Raw genomic sequence first — 21,554 nt, forward strand, 5'->3', positions numbered from 1 at the left:
CAAGTTTGTCAGACGTATTCTTACTGTGGCAATACTAATAAATACGTTAATCTGTGGGGTAAATATAAATCATGCCACTTAAAAATTGTCAACCTCTTACTGCATGAAACACTGATGTGTAAAATGCTGACAAATTTAGCGCATGATGCGAAATTTAAGAAATTTGGTGTGTTGGATGCCCTGATCTCAAAAAATTAGAATTTCTTTTCGTTCATTGACTGACACCGCTCCTGATCATCTAACCATTGAGTTATAGTAGGACACTAGGCAAAAAAAGTCCGGTTACACCTATGGGCAGTCCCAGGGGGTATACTCCCTCTCCCTTCTATAGGTACTCAGTTTCTTTGCCTAGTCAGGAGTAAGGACCTAGTTCCTTGCTGGGATCTCTGGTCCTGGCAATTTTTTTTTCTCTTTTGGATAGAATTTTTTTTCCTGTGAGAATCTATCAACTTTTTTTTTTGTAAAACAAGTCGCGCTATAATATGATTAATGGAAATGTAAAGACCATACAGTCCAAACAATAAATGAGGATATAATCCAGGACCAGACTCCCTTAAGGGTGTATGCTTACCAAAATGAGGTAAGATAAAGGCAGACTCTCTAGGTAAATCTTGTCACCTTGACAGTAGATCCAGGCCCACGTGAACGATTACCTCAATGGTCGTTGGATCATGAAAGTAAAGTAAAAAACGCAATAGCGTAAAACCCAACAAACTAAAAATTAAAGTGATAAACCACCACAGTGATCCTTGAATGATGGGTTAAGTGTAGAAAAAACCTCCCCCCATGTGATTGCTCACTGATAGTAAATAGTAAAAAGTAAGACCATGCAAAAAGGGAATTGAGTGATAAATACCCCTTACCAATATGTGATAAGGGTTAACACCATAAACAAATGTCATACTCCGGCTGAAGTCGCCTCTTACCGGACAACAATAAATTAGTGACCAAAGTGATAATGTGAAAGTTGCGTGCTGAACCACCACCAGCTGGATTCGCCTCTTACCATGTGAGAATAAAAGTTAGCCAAATGTGCAAAACACAATCCAGTGTAACACCCGGAGCCAATACCAATACACACCAGTAGGGGTCGCCTCTTACCGAATAGGAATAATATTCAAGCCTATATTGTGCATCGAGCATCCAGGGACCCAACCCTTGACCTGGGGTGCAGTTTCTCAAATATTTCCAGAGATGTTGCGGGTGTTCACCTTCCCCAAGCTTGGAATTTTTTCTGAAATTCTTTTTTCACTTAGGAGTCTTTGGACAGTACAACGTTGCCACAACCTCAGGACACAGGACCCAGAAACAGAGCACTTTGGGACACTGCCGCCCCCAGCGCAGACGCAATCTATCAACTGCCAGACTGGGCGACAAGCTGGATAATCCAGCGGTCACTCTAGTCTGGCCAGCGAGCACTCGCAGACTGCGACATAGCCCCACCGGACAGGGGCTGGCCTTCAAGATAAACGCCTTGCGAGGTTACATATGACCGGGTCTCGGCCCGAGTCGCAACGTTCCTCCTGGCTGACAGCCCCCTGTTTTTCGATGGAGAGGAGGTTCTGTCTGGAGCGGTGCTCGTCTGGTTCCTGGTATGGTAAGTAACCATTCCCCCTCTGCCCCTGGAGGGTTTTGGGGAGGACATGGCCCCTTCATGGGACGGTCGGACCCCTGGTTTCCCCTGCTTCCTTTTAGGCACCCCCCTCATCGGTCTGGTGGTCCCTGTGGGCCGTCTCGCCCCCCCTTTACTGAAGCTCGGCATGTGGGGTGGCCTGGTCCACTGCCTAGGGTGCTGGCGATGGGGGCGTGTGCCGCTGGCGATCAGCTGTGGGGGGGGGGGCTGTACTTGGTGGGGGCTTCTTTCAGAGACCCCCCTTCCTACCTGTGCCATTTTCTGAGGCCTAGGTATCCCTCCTGGGTCCCTGGGAGCCTCATGGGTCTGCGATTTTGTTGTAGCCTGTGTGCCTAATGCACGGTAGCCATGTTTGTGTAGACTGGGGGCCATTTGTCAGTGGTTTGCCATTGTGGAGCCCTCTGGGCGACAATTTCAGTGGTGGGAGCCCCTCCTCATCCCCCTGTGCTGGCTCCTGGATCTTTTGATTGCCTGATAGCTGTTCGTGCAGATTCTCCTGGTAGCTGTGGTGCCTGGTTTCTGTGGGGTGGTGAGTCTGGTGGGGTCCTCTCCCTCTCTGCAGAGGATCGATTGGTACTCTGTGGCTGGCAACCGGGTGGGCTGCCAGAGCAGTGGTGGTTGTCCCTTAGTGTGTTGCACTTTTTTGTGGGGTCCCCTGGTGACTCCTGGAGTGTTTGGAACACATCTCCCCACCTGATCCCCTCTCTGAGGTTGTGGTGCCCTCCGGGTCCCATCCATCAATCGATGCACTGACGGCGGTCCTGAAGTCCTTGGTGTCTTGGGGGGAGGTGGCTTTTGGGCGACGGGCTGGCAAAAAAGCGCCCCTGCCTTTTCTGTCTCCTCAAATCCTGAATCTAATTCGGCTGCCACGGATGTGGGGCACCCTGCTGGGTCTGCGACCACGCGCCCTGAATCCTCAGATAGTGAGGAGGATTCCGCCACTTCTGCAACCGCGTACAAAAAGGCGCTGATGGACACACGGATTGTAGCTGTGCGTGAGACCTTAAAGATGGAAGACCCAGCTGAAGCTGCGGCGGAGGCGCAGGTTTCCTTTTGGCATTTACAAGCCATTCGGAGTAGAAAAGATGTTCCCTTTCCCCTCCTATTTTGACAGAATTGGCACTAAATAGTGGGGACGACCAAAGCGCCCCCCTTGGGCTCCCTAAGTGATTTTGCTAGGTGATACCACTAGGAAGAGTCCCTCAGTTTCCCAGATTAAACAAGGCAACCATGATTCCGGTTGAAGAGTCCCCGGCCTTTAAGGACCTGGCTGACAGGAAGGCGGAGGCTGTGGCCCGCAATATGTACACCCCGGCTGGTTCGGCAATGAGGCCAATATTCACCATTGCCCTGGTGTCGCAGACTCTGACCAAATGGGCTAGGCTTTTGCGCCGTGAACTGGAGGGGGGGGGGGGGGGAGTAGCTCCCCCTGCCTTTGGTGGTGGACCAGCTGGTCCTGGTGCTACAGTTAATCTGTGATGTCTCTTTTGATGCGGCTCCCCTAGTGGCTCGGCTCTCTGTTTTGGTAGTGGTCCTTCGGCGTGTCTTTTGGCTCAAATGCTGGTCTGCCGACCAGACTTCTAAAAAGGCCTTGACTGATCTTCCCTTTCAAGGAGATCGCCTGTTTGGTGCTACCCTGGATGACATCACTAAAGGTCTCACAGGGGGAAGAGGACCTTTCTTCCAAAGGCTACTAAGGGCAAGGACCCTCCATTAAGACGATGGCCCTCTTGGCTCGTAAGAAGGTTTTTGTCCCTCAGGGTCGACTGCCAAGGGATCAGAGCCGTTCGGGGCCTCCTCTGGAGGATCCAAGAGAAACTTGGTCTGGCAAGCCAAAGGCGAGCTTCTCCAGACCCGCGGACAAAGCTTCTTCAGCATGAAGGTGCGCCCTCACCTGTATCTGGGGTGGGGGGGAGGGGGATGTCTTTGTTGGTTCCCAGACCCCTGGACTCCCCTGGTACAAGTCACGTGGGTCCTTGAGGTCATTTGGTCCGACTACAAGATCGAGTTCCGTTCTTACCCTCTGGTAAGGTTCTTCCTTCCAACGTGCAACTGTCTGCGGTACGCTTTCAGGCTCTTTTTGGGGCGGTGCAAGACCTTTTATACTTTAAAGGATGATGGGCCCGATTCTGACTTTTAGTTTTTAGTAGGGGGTTTTAGTTAACGTGTTTATAGTCCCCACGAAGGAAGGCAAGGTGCGTCCAATTCTGGACCTCAAGGTGCTGAACTGCTTTGTGCGGGTGCAGAAGTTCAGAATGGAGTCCATTCGCATGGTGGTGGCTTCCCTGCATCGGGGGATTTTTCTTGCCTCCATCGACATCAAGGACGCTTGCCTTCACATTCCAATATGTTTCGGTCTCCAGTGCTTCCTCCGCTTTGCCGTGGGAGAGGAACATTATCAGTTTGTGGCATTACTTTGGTCTCGCTTCTGTTCCTCAGGTCTTCACGAAAGTGTTGGCCCCGGTGCTAGCATTGTTATGCCAATGGGGGGTTGCGGTACTGGGCTACTTGGACGACCTCTTTATGCAAACCGAGTCTCCTACTGCTCTGGTGGAAAACTAGGAAATCGCCATACGAGCTTGAGGGTGTTCGACTGGATTCTGAATTTTCAGAAGTCTGCTCTGGTTCCATCCACAAAGCTCGACTATCTGGGTCTGACTTTGGACTCAGCCTTATCCAAAGTGCTCCTTTCTCTGGACAAACTCCAGAAACTGCAGGCTGTAATTAGTTTCCTGCTGTCCAGCAGATGGTAATCCCTCCGGACTTGCATGCGGGTGCTGGGCCTGATGGTGTCTACCTTTTTGAGGCGGTTCCGTTTGCACATTTCCATATGAGGTCCCTGCAAGGGAGATTCTGGCCAAATGGGACAAGAATCCGCAGTCCCTGGGCAATCAAGTCCGGCTGAGCCGCGGAATGAAAGAGTCCCTGATATGGTAGCTTTGTTCTTCTGCGCATCGGCTGGGCAAATCTTTCCTCCCCTTGTATTGGACAGTGGTCACCATGGATGCCAACCTGTCCGGCTAGGGAGGCGTCCTGTGCAAAATTTCTGCTCAGGAGGTCTGGACACTGGAAGAATCCAGGCTGCCGATTAAATGTGTTGGTACTCTGAGCGATCAGACTGTGCCTGGAACATTGGACGGGTGGTCTTCAGGGATGTCCAGTGCGCATTCAATTGGACAGTGCCATGGCCGTGGCTTATGTCAATCAAGGCAGTCACCTGGTCTTTCGGTGCACACTTTCACAAAGTTCTATAAAGTTGATGTGTTGGCACCTGCGGATGCTTCCTTTGGCCACAAAGTTTTGCGGGCTGCTGTTTAGAGGACTTGGTTGGTCCTGTTTGGGGGGGGGGGGGGTTTTCATGTGAGCTCCAGTTGTTTTGGTTGAGCTCCTGTTTACCTGGTTGGCTATAGTTAGCCTTGGGAATTTATTTTTCGCTGTTCCCACCCCTCATGGTCAATACTGCTTTGGGACATCCCAATGATTATGAAGATCAGGAGCTGTGTCTGTCAATAAACGAAAGAGAAAATGGGATTTTTGACTTACTGTAAAATTCTTTTCTCTGATGTTCATTGAAGGACACAGCACCCACCCCTCGTTGGAGTTGTAATTCTTCTGACAATGCTTGTAACAAAAGTGAGTACCTATAGCAGAGAGAGGAAGCATACCCCCCTGGGACTGCCCATAGGCGTAGCAAGACTTTTTTTTTCCTGCTTAGTGTCCTACTCCTGTAGGGGGCAGTATAACTCAATGGTTAATAAGATCAGGAGCTGTGTCTGTCAGTGAACATCAGAGAAATGGATTTTACCGTAATTCAAAAATCCAATTATACTCAAAAAGTTTATTTATTTTAGTAATTCAATTTAAAAAATGAAACTCGTATATTATATAGATTCATTACCCACGAGTAAGGAAAACGTGGTAGAAAAAGGTACATATACAACAGGGATAATCGCAGCCTTGGGAGGATTGTGTCGCAAAGGGCATTCAAGAATTTGGGCGAGATTCACAAGGAGTGGACTATGGCTGGTGTCAGTGCTTCAAGAGCCACCACACACAGACCTATCCAGGACATGGACAACCACTGTCGCATTCCTTGTGTCAAGCCACTTCTTAACCAGAGACCATGTCAGAAGCGTTTTAACTGAGCTAAGGAGTAAAAGGACTGAAATCTTGCTCAGTGGTCCAAAGTCCTCTTTGCGGATGAAAGTAGATTTTGCTTTTCATTTGGAAATCAAGGTCCCCGAGTCTGGAGGAAGAGTGGAGAGGCACAGAATCCAAGTTGCATGAGGTCCAGTGTGAAGTTCCCAAATCATCCCTGACTGTGGAGAGCCATGTCCTCTGCTGGTGTTGATCCACTGTATTTTTACCAAGTCCAAAGTCAGCGCAGCCCTCTACCAGGAAAATGTAGAGCACTTCATGCTTCTCTCTGCTGACCAGCTTTATGGAGATGCCGATTTCATTTTCCACCAGGGCTTGGCACCTGCCCACACTGCCAAAAGTACCAATACCTGGTTTAATGATCATGGTATCGCTGTGCTTGATTGGCCAGCAAACTCACCTGACCAAAACACCATAGAGAATCTGTCGGCTATTATCAAGAGGAAGATAAGAGACCCCAGATCCAACAATGCAGATGAGCTGTAGGCCACTTTCAAAGAAACCTGGGCTTCGGGGCGTGGCCTGGCGCAGCATGTGAGAGGACGTGTGTGAGAGGAGCTCCGCCGGACCGATATCCTTTACCGCTAATCCTGCAGCCCTCCGGGCACGATAATCCTCCCTTCACCTCCCGCACACCCGCGGCACTGTCCTCCGCATGTCTCCGCCGAAGAAAGGCTCTGAAGCTGCGGCAAAACTGGCTGCATTCCGGAGGCTGGAGAAGGAGGCCCCGATCCAAGATGGCGCCGGCCCGTCGCTTGTGGTGGAGGAGCCTGAGAGCCCTGCTACATCCAAGGTTTTGGAAGCGATTGCCACTTGCCAGACCATGCTGACAACTAAAATCGAGGAGGTGAAGGTAGATATATCTTTGATGCGTCAGGATATGCAGAAGCTAAGGGACAGAGTTGGTGAGGCTGAACACAGAATTAGCGAGGTGGAAGACTCCCTCCCCCCATTGCAAAGCTCCTCAGACAGGCTGCAGCAACAAGTACACCTTATCCTCCAAAAACAAGATGACATGGAGAATAGGCTGCGCTGCTGTAACCTGCGGTTCATTGGCCTCCCGGAGGGCTCTGAAGGTGCAGACCCCTCATCCTATTTGGAACAATTGCTCACTCAGACATATGGCAGAGAATCCTTTTCGCCCACTTTTGTTGTGGAACGTGCACATCGCCTCTCAGGGCGTCCCCCCCCCTCAGGGTGCACCCCCCCGCACGTTCATCGCTAAATTCCTGAACTATCGGGACAGAGATGCCATATTACGCCTGGCCAGAGTTAAGGGGAACATTCCATTTGGAAATCACAAAATAGCGATTTTTCCCGACTTCTCTGCTGAGGTCCAGAGGCGCCGCAAGAGCTTTTTGGAGGTCAAACGCAGGCTGCGTATCAAGAATATCAAATACTCTATGTTGTATCCGGCCCGTCTTAGAGTGGAGGGTGAGGACCGATCCCATTTCTTTGAGGATCCGGAAGCCGCCATCTCCTGGTTAGAAGGACTGGAAGCTAGAGCCTGACCACCTTGCCCTGGCGACTTCATGATACTTTCTCCCTGATTGCCTATACCTTAAGCTGCTGCAGAGGTGGGGGGGGGGGGGGGTTTTGTAGATCCTGCGGAACTCAAGACTTTACATCCCCCTTCCCCCCCCCTCCCCCCTCATTTCCCTGCACTACTGCTCCTGTGTTTGACCGGCGGAGCGCCCTAGCTCCACAGATGGAACTGATTTTCCTGTTCTCTTCCTATGGATTTCCACCTGCCCATAGGCTTTGCTACCCAGCGATACACCTGTTGGTTTTCGCCCCCTACACCCGCTAAGGCGTGTGTTTGTGCCCAACTCCCCTGTTGTCCCCTGCGACTTCTGCTGGACCTGGGCCCCCGGGCCCCCTTGCTTGTCCTAATTGTATTTTGCTGTATTTTTGCTGACTACCCTGGGGGTCCCTGGCCTCCTGATCTTGCTCTTTACCAGTCGCATGTGGGCCTGTTCTGGTTGAGGCACTTGTTTGGGAACATGCCCGCACAAGTTGGGGTTGGTGCAGGGCAGGGAGGGGGGATTGGGGTATTACCATTGTTTACAGTTTATATTTGGTACAATCTCTATACTGTTACTGTTCTATGCACATTGACCTCAAGTAATAACTATCTGCTCTTTTGCTGCCGTTTATTACTGCTAGTGTATGACCGTGGACTTGTTAGTTCTGTGGCCTTATTGCCTGAGATCCTGGGAGCCTCCGCTCCACGCTCCGTATTACCCCTGCCATGGCCGCATTGAAATTGTTGACGTGGAATGTCAGGGGTATGCGCGATAAGATTAAACGGACGGCTGTCTTTAATGTTTTACGCCGTGTACGGGCTGATATTATAGTTCTGGTGGAGACACATTTGGAGGGACGCGTACAACAGTCTCTCAAACGGCCCTGGGTTGGCTGGGTGCAGCACTCTGCTTATAGCTCGCACTCCAGGGGTGTGGCGCTTCTGGTGGCCAAATCGGTACATTTCCAGCTCCTAGGATCTCAGGTCGACCCAATGGGTAGATATGTCTTTCTCAAAACGTCAGTCTATGGGGAATTGATGCTGCTGATGGCTTTCTATGTGCCCCCCCCTTACTCTGCTGTGATTATTATGGAGGGACTGGCGTTTATGGCACAATGCCCGGGGGCCCCAGTGATCTGGCTGGGTGACTTTAACAATGTGATGGACTCGGGTCTGGATAGATCCGGTGGCGCCTCCCAGGCGCCGCCGGGGTCGTCCCCGACCAGGTTCTCCCGATTGTTGGAGAGCTTTGGTTTGGCCAACTCTTGGCGCAGTAAATACCCCGCTCAGCGCGCGTACTCCTGTTTCTCGGCTGCACACCATTCTATGTCACGCATTGATCTGATATTGCTGTCTCGAACCCTGCTCTCCAGGTTACTGGCGGCAGGCTTCGCCCCACGGACTCTGTCTGATCACTGCCCTTATTGGATACTGTTGTCCTTGCCCTGCAATAGACCTCCCCCGGCCTGGCGCCTGAATCCCGCCTGGCTCCCTTTGGTGTCTGATGGGAACGACATTGAGGGGACCTGGACACAATTCTTCTCTGATAATGAGGGCACTGCCTCCCCGGCTGCAGTGTGGGAGGCATTTAAACTGTTCGCCAGATCCACTATGATTTCCAAAATCAAAGCTGTTAGAGCGCGGGCTGCTGAGGAGATCTCCAGGGCAACGACAAATCTAATTGAAGCTGAACAGGCCTTTATGGCGGACCCGACTCCGACACATGAATCCCAGTATAAATTGACCTCTAAAGTCCTTTCCCAACTTGAATATGAGAAGGCGAAATCTAAGATGTTTTTTCAGAAGCAGAATCTGTTTGCACATGGAGAGCGGGCGGGGAAACTCCTCGCATATTTAGTCCATTGTGAGGATAGGCCCCCGGTAGTTATTACTTTAAAGGATGACCTGGGTAATGAGATCACTGATCCTGCTGCGGTGACACAGTGTTTCCGATCATTTTTTGGTACACTTTACACCTCTAGGGCCCCCGCTGACTGCACTGACATGCATGACTTTCTGGACTCTATTGACTTTCCCACTTTGACACCCGACCAGTTGGCGACCCTCGAGGCACCCATCTCTGTGGAGGAGATTGCAGCAGCCGTGTCCAAGTTCCCTAGATCTAAGGCCCCCGGCCTAGACGGCCTCCCGATTGAATTCTTCTCCCAATATTCGGAACTCCTTTCTCCTAAATTATTGGCTTTGTTTCAATCACTATTCAAAGATGCAACCCTACCCCCTTCTATGCGGGAGGCGCTAATTGTGCTCATCCCCAAGCCGGGCAAGGACGTACATGCCCCAGAGTCTTACCGTCCCATCTCTTTGCTCCCAGTAGACACTAAAATCCTTGCGAAAATTTTATCCCTCCGTCTTAACAAGGTGATCCTTTCACTCATACACTCGGACCAGGCCGGGTTCATGCCTGGGAGGAACACCTCATTTAACCTTCGCCGGTTATTCATGAATCTCCAGGCACAGCACGACGGAATGGGTGGCAGGGTGGTGGTCTCATTGGACACGGCTAAAGCATTCGACTCGGTAGAGTGGCCATTTCTATGGACCTGCCTAGACCGATACGGCTTTGGACCTAATTTTATTAAGTGGGTCGAACTTCTATATAGCGCCCCGGTAGCTAGGGTCCTGGCAAACGGCTGGCAGTCGACCGCCTTCCCTTTATCCCGTGGCACTCGACAGGGGTGCCCCCTCTCCCCCCTGCTGTATGCCCTGGCCGCGGAACCCCTGGCGATGGCCATTAGAGCACATCCCGGGATTCGTGGCCTACGTAAGGGACCGCTGGAGGAGAAGATCAGCATGTATGCGGATGACACTTTGTTATATTTGGAAGACTCTCGAGAATCCCTACTCACGGCCCTTTCTTTAATTGAACGGTACGGACGATTCTCCGGTTTTCAGATAAACTGGGATAAGTCACAAATTCTCCCGCTTGACGAGAGCCCGCAGGCGATCGCCCCCGCAAACCCGGCCTTACAATGTGTATCTCGCATTAAATACTTAGGGATTCAAGTGACAGCTAACTCAGCAGATTATGTCCCGGATAACGTTCAACCCTTGTTCCCTCTGCTTAAGGCTAAAATTCAAGTATGGTCCAAATTACCTCTGGGAGTGATGGGTAGAGTCAATTTAATTAAAATGATTCTCCTTCCCAAAATTCTCTATGTTGTATGGCACTCTCCTACTTACCTGCCACTCAGGCTGTTTAAGCAGATGGAATCACTCCTCAAGACCTTTGTTTGGGGTGCTAACCGGCACAAGATCTCCTGGCGCAAACTCAAGAATCCTACAAATCTAGGGGGATTGGCCCTGCCGGATTTTAATCTATACTATCTGGCAGCTCAGTTGTCCCAGTTCTTTCACATAGATAAAACGGATAGAGAACGCTTCTTGACTCTGCTCTGCCCTGGGTGGGCTCATCCCCTCGGGGACCCCCTCCTAGTTATCCTTAGGGGCGTCAGGGGCTCGCCGGAGCCCCTGTGCCCCAGATCTCTTCTATACCACTATTGTCGGATCTGGGAGCTGGTAGCGTCCAGGCTTCGGTGCCCTCCATTCCACACATTCACCCCTCTGTGGCATAATAGTACATTGGGTGAGTTCCTCTCCATCCCTGACCTGTCGGTATGGAGCGGGAGGGGTATTCTTCTCCTTAGCCATATCTCCACGACCACTGGTCTACGGTCTTACGAGACCTTGCAAGACCAGTTTGCGCTCCAGGGCCCCATGCACTACAGATACTTACAGCTCTCCCATGCCTATAGATCTCAATTCCCTGACGGCCCTCCTGAGATAGAATCGGTTACCACCCTTGAGATTGTTAAAAGTACAGAACCCAGTCACCTCATTTCCATGTTCTACTCTGAACTTCACACACCTTCCTCGACCACTTTGGCTTTTGCACTTAAGACCCGCTGGGAGCGCAGTGTGGGGGCCATGGAGGATGAGGAATGGGAGGATGCCCTGGAGACGTGCCGCAGAGTGTCGCCAAAACTGTCGGATCGCCTAACCCAGACCTTTATAATACACCAGGCTTATCTCACCCCACTTAGACTGTCCAAATATCACCCTGACTTGGTCCCCTCTTGTCCTATGTGCGGAGACCCTGATGCTTCCTTCTTTCATCTATTGTGGAGCTGTCCCCAATTACAGACTCTATGGCAACAAGTAGTCACATTTCTGCATGACAAGATGGGGTCTCCTCTACAACTCTCCCCTAAGGAGTGTCTCCTGGGGGTCTATCCGGATGGAGAGATGCCCAAATCCACTGTCATATTTCTTCAGGAAACTTTGTTTATAGCATGTAAATTGATAGCCAGGAGGTGGATGAGACCTACTCCTCCTACTCTAGGATTGTGGATTAAGGAAATTAATAGTGTCATCCCATTTCATAAACTTTTATATAAACATAGGGGGTGCCCTCAGAAGTTCAACAAGATTTGGGACAAATGGGTGCAGTGCCCTGATACGGCTCAGTAGTGCAGAGGGTAACTACTTTATGCTGACCGCCCCTGTTAAACCAATATTGTCTGTTTGAGTGTTGGGCCGACAGAGAGTCACTGACTACTGCCTTATTTTTACTATGTCTGTTCTGTTTCTAAGTGTTAATCACTGTGTATATTTGTATTTTTGTACCCCAATGTGTTATGAATCTGATCGCAGTTTCAATGCACGGTTTATTTTTGTATTGTACCAAAAGTTTCAATAAACCTCACTGTTTTAAAAAAAAAAAAAAGAAACCTGGGCTTCCATAACACCTCAGCAGTGCCACAGGCTAATCGCCTCCATCCCACGCAGCATTGATGCCGTAATTCATGCAAAAGGAGCCCCGACCAAGTATTGAGTGCATACTATACTGTACATGGAGGGAATGGTGTGGTGAGTCCTGCGCTGTCTTAAAGGAGCGATTTTAAAAGGGGTGAAAAGGAGATCCCAGATGCTGCTAGTACCGGAACTGATAACCAAACAGTGTCAGATATATAAATAGGTGGGGGGTACTGCGCTTCTGGGTGGATAAACAATGATAAATAAATAAATAAAATAATTGAATAAAGTAAATAAATTATATCTGGTGTGTGTGTCTGTCACAATAAATATAGAAGGGAACTAAACCATATACGATAAATCCATATTCATAATAAACAAATTTTAAAATATTGATGCAATCCTCTAAAAAACCACTTCATGTGCTAATGATGCTCTAGTGACAAAAGTGCTCAGGTGCATATATATAAATCAAAGTGTCCTCTGTGCTTCACAAACAATATATAACGGTCTGGGTAAAATTAAATCCAAAAAATTAGGGGTAAGTGTTCAGGTGGGTAAAATATGTCCTCAGGTGCTACTCCTTCACCAAACACCGTGCTAAAAGGTAGTGGGGTGCTTCTCCTTATCCCCTCTAGGTGTTCAAGCCGCTCACATTAAAGACTAAGGGTAAAAGCCTTATCAATAATCCAGGGGGGCTCCTCTCCAATCTTATACCGTGCTCCACTGGGGTCAGAAGTCTGGGGCTGCTGCGGGTGGCTTGGCTCCCTCTCCCTCTCCAGATTCCCCATGGTCACAATGGATATTTGTTGAGTAAACAAAGCGCAAAAGGATAGCATCGGAGTGGGATCGCAGTCCTCACTTCCGCAATGTGCGTCACTTCCGGTCCGAACGTCCCTACGCGTTACGCCACTTCCGCGTCACGTGGCTTCTTCAGGGGTTTACTCAACAAATATCCATTGTGACCGTGGGGAATCTGGAGAGGGAGAGGGAGCCAAGCCACCCGCAGCAGCCCCAGACTTCTGACCCCAGTGGAGCATGGTATAAGATTGGAGAGGAGCCCCCCTGGATTATTGATAAGGCTTTTACCCTTAGTCTTTAAGGTGAGCGGCTTGAACACCTAGAGGGGATAAGGAGAAGCACCCCACTACCTTTTAGCACGGTGTTTGGTGAAGGAGTAGCACCTGAGGACATATTTTACCCACCTGAACACTTACCCCTAATTTTTTGGACTTTATTTCACCCAGACCGTTATATATTGTTTGTGAAGCACAGAGGACACTTTGATTTATATATATGCACCTGAGCACTTTTTTTGTCACTAGAGCATCATTAGCACATGAAGTGGTTTTTTAGAGGATTGCATCAATATTTTAAAATTTGTTTATTATGAATATGGATTTATCGTATATGGTTTAGTTCCCTTCTATATTTATTGTGACAGACACACACACCAGATATAATTTATTTACTTTATTCAATTATTTATTTATCATTGTTTATCCACCCAGAAGCGCAGTACCCCCCACCTATTACTATACTGTACATGGACTTACTTTTCAGTAAACCAACATTTTTGTATTAAAAGGCCTTTTTTTTTTTGGTATTGGTATTATGTAATCAAATTTTCTGAGATACTTAATATTGGGTTTTTACTAGTTGTAAGCCATAATCCTCAATATTAAAATAAAGAAATGCTTGAAATATATTACTCTGCGTGTAATGAATCTATATATGTTTTTCACTTTTTTCATTGAATTGCTTAAAAATAATTAACTTTTTGATGATATTAAAATTTTTGGAGATGCACCTGTATGATGTGGATCCGTTCTAAACTAAACTATCAGAGATAAACTGGCCCTTTTTAGGAATAGTTAACACTGGCATTGAACGCAGGTGTTTGAGGGGCTTTTTTAATTCCCCTCAAACGCCTATGCAAATGATTCTATGGACGGGACACAGTGCTGTTCACATTATCAAAACGTTCACATTATCAAAACCTATAGGGTTAGTGTCGATTCACTTCAAAATTGAAGCCTTATGTCGAGTTTGAAAGGAGTTAAAGAACTTAGACTCCTTCTATTCAAGTCTATAGTACATTAAAGTTAATAGGTGTTTGTAGTTCAGTTTTAACGCGCTGCAAACATGTATAAGGGTTTATGATGGTCATTAAACGCTTATCAACCGCACCTATTAATGCGCATTAATGCTATGTGTGTGTTTGATAAGCGTCAGTATTTTAAGCATGTGTGGACAAGCCCTTAGAGTCCAAAGACAAGTGTTTGACAACAGTAAAGGCCCCACGCACACTGGGCATTTAGCCCCGGTGCATGGGGCTCCGATGATTAGGCTTGGGCAGAGAGCCCAGGTGTGCCATCCAGCAGCAGAAACTGTCCGCCTTTTGAAGAGTTTGACAGGCTGCTGGCAGTGCGGTAGGATGGTGCACCTCTGACTTCTGCCTGCACCTGAGCCTCATCCACTGGGGCTAAAGGCACCGTGTACATGGGGCTTAAAAACTGTAATGTTTTACATTGAAAAAAAAATTGTCATTTTTTAAGGCACATTAGGCTCTATTCACAAAGCTTTAACACAAGATTGGTTTTGCAATATCATTTATTAATTTTTCACAGCAAAAATACTGATTAAACAGGGATAACTATACAAAACAGCAATGTAGGACCTCTTATACAAAGACAATAAGAAAGACAAAGGCACTGTATTGCTGAGAGATGTGCAGGTAATCCCTACGCTCATAGAATGATTATCCCATCTTTTTTCTTTGTGTTGAGTTTCAGTATCAATAACCATGCGTGGTACCAAGATGAAGAAAGGGTCACGTCTCTAGACTAGACAGTACGTATCTCATAGGAATGTCTAGGAACGGTGGACCACCAACAGTTAACAGGACCAGGAATAAGCATAGTGGATTCAAGTGGAACACCAAGAAATTTTTAATCTCATTGGAGTTCCCTCATAATATCTGTCACTTTTCGGAAAATAGGTATCTCTAGCCTGGTGTGTTATCTTTGTGAATTAGGCCTTTTGACTGTCTGAATGAGTGACCATGTTTAAGACCAGTGCAGAAATCATGTAGAGTGACCTTATCACCGTTTTTCTCTTATAGGAAAGAGACAGATCCACAATTTAGGGGTACAGCTGCAACTCAACAAGCACTGTCTGGACACTGCCTTCAATTTCTTCAAAATGGCCGTCAGCAAGCACCTGACTCGCGGTAGGAAGATGACCCACGTTATAGCTGCTTGTCTTTACTTGGTGTGTAGGACAGAAGGAACTCCACGTATCCTTTCCTAAGACAATCATTCAGACATGGCGTTTCAGGTTCATTTCATTTGATTTTCTGTGAGTGTGATAAAAATAGATGTTTATGTCTAGAGTCTTCCTTCTTGTGGGCTGCGTCTTTGTGTTATTTGTCAGAGTTAAGACAATTTAATCCAACCTGTAAAACCACTTATTGCACCTGTTATGAGTGCGATATTTATAAAATGTTTGTTTTTTTTCTTACGCTGGAAAAAAAATCTCTTGAGATGATTGTAGTTAGAGATGTAGGAGGCAGCTATTTTAATTCTGCTGTGTGCTGCCAGGAATCTTATTTATCTCATGAAATATTGTTGCATAAGGGGCTTTCAATCAGGGTGCCTTCTGGGTTCCTCAGGGGTGCCTTGGTAAAATGCCTGAAAATTGCCTCAAATTGCAGAATAATTGTCAGCAAGCTGGCATTTGGATCAAGCCTGCCTTTTTTTGTTACATAAAGACTCAGGTTTTGATTATGAAGCATTACAACCTTGGGCACCGTGCGGGCCACCTGCTGGCATTCTAACAACCAATGATGTCATAGGTTGATAAGGAGTTTTGTCCCTCTCCCTCAGCACTGGGGTCATGTTGGCTGAATGAGGGAGAAGAGAAGCGTTGAAATATTATTCTGATTTAGAATTCTTTATTCATCCCAAAGAGACATTTTTAAAATACAATTCTACTCAACGTAGAACAAAACAAAAAGCAAATATTGGTAGGAATGTGAAAAATGTGTATTTGCTTTGTAAAAAATCACCTCTAAGGCCTCTTGCACATTGCTACCTAAAAACACAGTGCGCTACAGGTATACAGGCGTTTTTTTTTTTTGTACTGATGTCCATGCAGACCATTGTTTTCAATGTGCCTATACACACACAGGTACATAAACATGCAATGTGTAGAGATCAGTAAAAATAACATACAGATATATTCTTTTCTAGACATGCAAAGCCCTCACTCCCTTGATCAAAATAAGGGTCCTTTCACACGGGCGGTCCGATCAGATCCGCCTGTCAGTTTTTAAGGCGGATCTGATCGGATCCTTCATGCATCCCTATGGGGCAGCGGATGTCAGCGGAGACACCTCCGCTGACACCCACTGCTATCCGCATCCGATCCTGTCCGTGAAATCGGGACAGATGTAAACCCTATTTTCCAATCCGTGCAGGGGATCGGATCAGATGAGAGCGGACAGGCGGTCCGCTCTCATCCGATTACCCATGGAGAGCAACAGGGCTCTGACACCTCCCTCTCCGCACACAGTGCAGAGACGGAGCTGTCATCCGCCGGCTCAGCGGGGATCGGCGGATCGATCCCCGCTGAGCAGAGCACGGTCCGCAACGGAATGTGGACCGTGTTAAGGACCTTTAATAACAAACATGTTATACTTGCTCTGTGCAGTGGTTTCGCACAGAGCAGCCCAGATCCTCCTCTTCTTGGGTCCCACGCTGGTGCTGTTTGCTCCTCCCCCCCTGCTGGGTGCCCCCACAGCAAACTGCTTGCTCTTGTGGCACCCAAGCAGACGTGCCTCCCATGGCTCTGTGTGTCCATTCACACATAGAGCCGTGTTTTGGCCTTGCCCCTCCGTCTCCTGATTGGCTCATTGGCTATGATAGACAGCAGCGAGAGCCAATGGCTCCCGCTGCTGCCAAAAGCCAATCAGGAGTGTGCGTCCCCAGAGAGGCAAGGTCCTCGTTGACATCACTGGATTGAGAGGGGGCACAGGTAAGTAATAGGGGGGTTTGGTGGGCAGGTTTTTTCCTTCATGCATAGAATGCATAAAGGTAAAATACCTTGTGCCTTTACAACCACTTTAAATCTAGAATCATTTTTACACGTGTTCACATATGTGAACGTACTAATCAGCCCATCCTCAGGTTTTTCCTGCCAGGAATGTCTAATGGGCATACATCAGTACCGTGTGCAAATACCCTAATGTTAAGGTGTCCAACATATGGCAATACAGCTGCATTATGTAAAACTATATTCGTTTCATTTTAATTTATTTTTTCCAGAACTGTCATTTTTGTTGTATTTCAATACAGATAATAACAGAGTAGGGGGTAAAAAAAATCTACAATAACATACAAACAGGGACAAATTCCTCTGACAATACATCTCAGTTAGAGGGAGAGGGCAGATTCCCAGTAATACCGAATGGGTCTGCTTAAGAAAGACACATCAGGAGTTTTATCAGGCATAATTATCATACAATGAACTCAGCTTACTGCTTAACCATGGACCATATGTGGACGTCCATGGACGACCATAGGACGTCCATGGACGTCCTCAATTTGCAGTGGTTATACAGGGATCATCTTGGTATGAAAATTTTCAGCCGGTGATTCCCTTTTTTCAGCAGAACAGTGGCTTGATCACTTTTGCAGGTGGCGCATCCCCTCCTGCCGCCACCTTTTCACGGAAAAGAGGAAGAGGAATTGACATTGTTCTCTTTCTCTGTGACCCCGGAAGCAATAAGTATGTCATCACTTCTGGTTCCACCTCTGTTTACCTGGCTATTAGCGGCCAGGAAAGCAGCCGATAAGACCAGTCTATGACTGATCGGCTGCATTGGAGGCCAGAGGAGAGATTTGGGATCTAATAGACCCCAGATCTCTCCATAAAAATGACCTGTTATGGCCTATGCTGTCACAAGGTATGATCAACAATAAAATTATTGCAAATAACAAATATTAGGTTGTGTAAAAAAAAAAAAATGTTTGTATAACATAATCAAAAAGAAAAATTATTTAAAGCGCCCCTGTACTTACGCACAAATGCGAACGCTATAGTTACTCCCGCATACATATGTAAACAGTGATCGCACCACATGTGAGGTATTTTTGCGAACATCAGAGTGAGAGCAATAATTCTAGCACCAAGACCACCTGTGTATCTCTAAACTGGTAACCTGTAAAGGCGTTGAAAGTACCGTAGTTTGCCACCATTTCACGGGTGGACGCAATTTTAAAGTGACAGGTTGGGTATCTATTTACTTGGTGTAACATCACCTTGTTTATCTTCCAAAAAATAGGTAATATATTGTGTTCCTGTGCAGTAAAATTCATTAAAGTGTATTTTTCCTCAAAAAAATTTATAGAGTGCCTTGATAAGTTAGGAAAAACTCTTGAGTTGTTCTGCAATCAGCAGCCAATTGTGCACAATCTTCAGATGCACACTACACCTGTGTGCAGCTCTGACACTTGGTTGGTTAAGGCTGGGTTCACACGATTGCGATGCAGGAACCAGCGTGATTCCAGTGCGGGTTCTCGTTTTGCATCTCCCCCGCAGGCAGTTCACATTGCCCTCCGGGAACCGCTGCAGGTGTCAATGCAAAGGTAATGACACCCCCAGATTGGTTCGTAGATTGCAGTGCAAACTGTGAACTCGGACCGGAATTGCGAACACCCATGCGATCCTATTCCAGTGCGGGGGAAAAAAGGTTCCTGCAGCATTTTTCTGCGAATGCAATGTGAGTTCAGCCATACATGCCTATCAAAAATAGTGAACTGTTGTCAAAAAATGTCTTTCCTGCTACCCAATCACCCAAGTTCAATAAAGTCCTAATACGTAAGGAATTACCTTAATTGTACACCATGTTGTTCCAGAATCCAACAGCATCTAATCTTGTGGCTAAATGCCTAGGCAAGTGGTCACATGTTCTGTACTAAGGGGTAGGATCAGTCAGTCTAAACTGACTCCTCCCTTCAGCAGAGATCATGTGATCAAATGTCTAGGAATCTGTCCATGTGATTATCTGCTCTGGCTCTGTGGAGTGGCTATTTATACAGTCATGTAATTACGTTGTGCCTTTTTCTACCTGTATATTTTTGTTGGGGCACAATTGTCAGAATAGAAAGGCGGGAATGAATTCACATTAAGTGCCGGTTCACACTGATGCGCTTGCGATTGTAATGCGAATTTGCGGTGCGAGTTTACCTTGCGTTTTTCCATAGTACAGCGCGATTGCAATGCGAATCGCATTGCGTATAATCATGTTAATTAGCTCAGGTGCGATTTTTGCTCCAGCCAATCCAAATGAAATGGGTGTTAACTTCCGGTGGACTTCCTGGTCTTTATGAGGAGAGTACACCGTGGAGTGTGAGCTGTGGTTTTGTTTGGAGATTACGTTGTGGAGAGTGTGCTGTATTTTGGTGTATTGCCACTATGTTTCATTTGCCTTTGGTCATGGCAGCAGTTGCTACTGCCACTGCTGCAGTCTTGATCAATAAGGACAGGAGGAGGAGAAGGATGAGGATGATGATGATAAGACGAAGGTATTGGGTTCATCCCATAATTTCAAACAGGGAAGAGAGAGGTCAGTTCAATGTCCTCTATCATGATCTCCGGCAACATGAAGAGAAGTTTTTCAACTATACTCGGATGTCTGTTAATAGGTTAGTATGTGAGAGGGAGTCTCTCCTTCTTCTCTCTTTTTGCTGCTTCCCTCTATATCTCTTTTTTCCCCATCTCTCTTTTTCCTCTCTCTCTGTTTTCACCTATATCTACCCCCGAATCATTCCTGAAGCTCCCCACGCCCCCCTTTTGCTTGCCACTTACGTGTGTTGTGTTTTTTTTTAGTTTTGACGAATTACTTGGGCTGCTCTTTTCACGTTTGGAGCGTCAGAACACCACCTTCCGGAACAGTGTTGTGCCTGCTGAAAGATTGCTTGTTACATTACGGTAAGTGTGATATATTTTGTGAAAAGTCATGTTTTTTTTTTCTCCATAGTTAGCAATACAGTGAATGCAGACAGATATGATGGCAAAGTTGACTTCAAAAAAAGTTTTTATTTTTTTTTTTATTTTGTTGCATGTAACAAGAACAAAGGAACAAAATACAGAAAAATTAGGTCAAAAAAGACAACTTAGTGTACTATAGATCCAAAAAATTTGGTGAACTCTCCAGATCAAGTGGTGTTGAAGAGCCTGAGGGTGTATGATCCACGGTGTTGGGATATAGCCATGGCACAAGCGGGGATGGAGGTCTATGTGACGGTCCACTTGGGGGCCTATATTGTGGATAGGGTGGAGGTATTTTTGGGGAAAATGCACTAGATTGTGATGGTGGTGGTGGTGGTCTGCTGGAGGGGGGGAAATGGGAAGAAGTGGAGACATCCGGTGTTCTAGTGTGGGGGGGGATTACAGAGGGAATTGGGGAAGGAATAGGATATGGGATTTGGGATCTAGGGGTCTCATGGATGCTCCGATATTGGTCAAAACTTGACGGATAAGGGTTTGTTGGAATGGCAGAATGACTGGGTGTGAAATGAGGGGACCATGGAGTGTCTTGCGGTAACTGTCGTGGTACAGAGAACGAATGTATGCAGTTTTGTACCGCCATTCTCATGTCGAAATACCTTTCAGACGGGACCTCTTTGAGAAGAGGCACCAAGCTATGAGCAAATAGTGTGTGAGGACATTTATGTGCATCTAGTTGCTGGCTGATGCCTGACATAATGTCCACTAAGTGCTTTGTCTGCTCGTCTTCCGCCTCAGCAGTTGCCCTGCTGACTCTCCTCCTGTGGGATGTAGAGCCTCGACTTTGAGGCCTGGTGGAAGGCGTGGAAACGTCAGTTTCCTCAAACTCCTGTTCTGGTTCTTGAGCGGATCCTGACTCATCCAAACTCTGTGACTCATTAGGAATATTTGAACTACTATTCGAACATGCAAATGCGACGCCTTCTTCCTCATCAACTTGAGCTGCATGCTCCTCCTCCTCCCCTTCCTCCTGCACATTCTCCACCTCCTCCCAACTTGCTTGTGTGCTGCAATGACAAACATGAAACAACTTTTCATCATCCGCTCCAATATATAATTTGAATGATAGGTGGGGATTGGAAGGTGAGGGGGTTGGGGGTGGGGTGAAGAGGGAGGGGGAAGGAAGGATGGGTTAATAGTGAAAGAGAATTTGACAATAAACTTACTTCCGCATTTCTAGAACCGGGAGCAGAAAATCCAGACATCTGGCAAAGGCATAGGGACGCTTAGGGGGGGCACCGGATCCACTTCTCGCCTCACGTTCCAGTCTCTTGTACCTTTGCAGGGTATCCTTGAGGCTACGCCATCTTGTTCGTATTAGTAATTCTGTAAGAGAAAAACATGACTAATAATAACTTTCTGTTTTTTATTTCAGGTACCTTGGAACTGGTA

General features: G+C 47.2%; 1 protein-coding gene across 1 annotated transcript in view; it reads left to right on the forward strand.

Moving 5' to 3' along the window:
* Nucleotides 1–21,554, forward strand: part of BRF1 (BRF1 general transcription factor IIIB subunit) — a 627,002-nt gene that overhangs the window by 74,388 nt on the left and 531,060 nt on the right. Inside the window, exon 3 of the mRNA XM_082242741.1 lies at nt 15,214–15,387. Within this exon, the coding sequence (XP_082098867.1) occupies nt 15,214–15,387 (174 nt within the window). The remainder of the gene's footprint in view (nt 1–15,213; nt 15,388–21,554) is intronic.

Source organism: Pelophylax lessonae (assembly GCF_965119305.1).
Source record: "Pelophylax lessonae genome assembly, chromosome: 13".
NCBI lineage: Eukaryota > Metazoa > Chordata > Amphibia > Anura > Ranidae > Pelophylax > Pelophylax lessonae.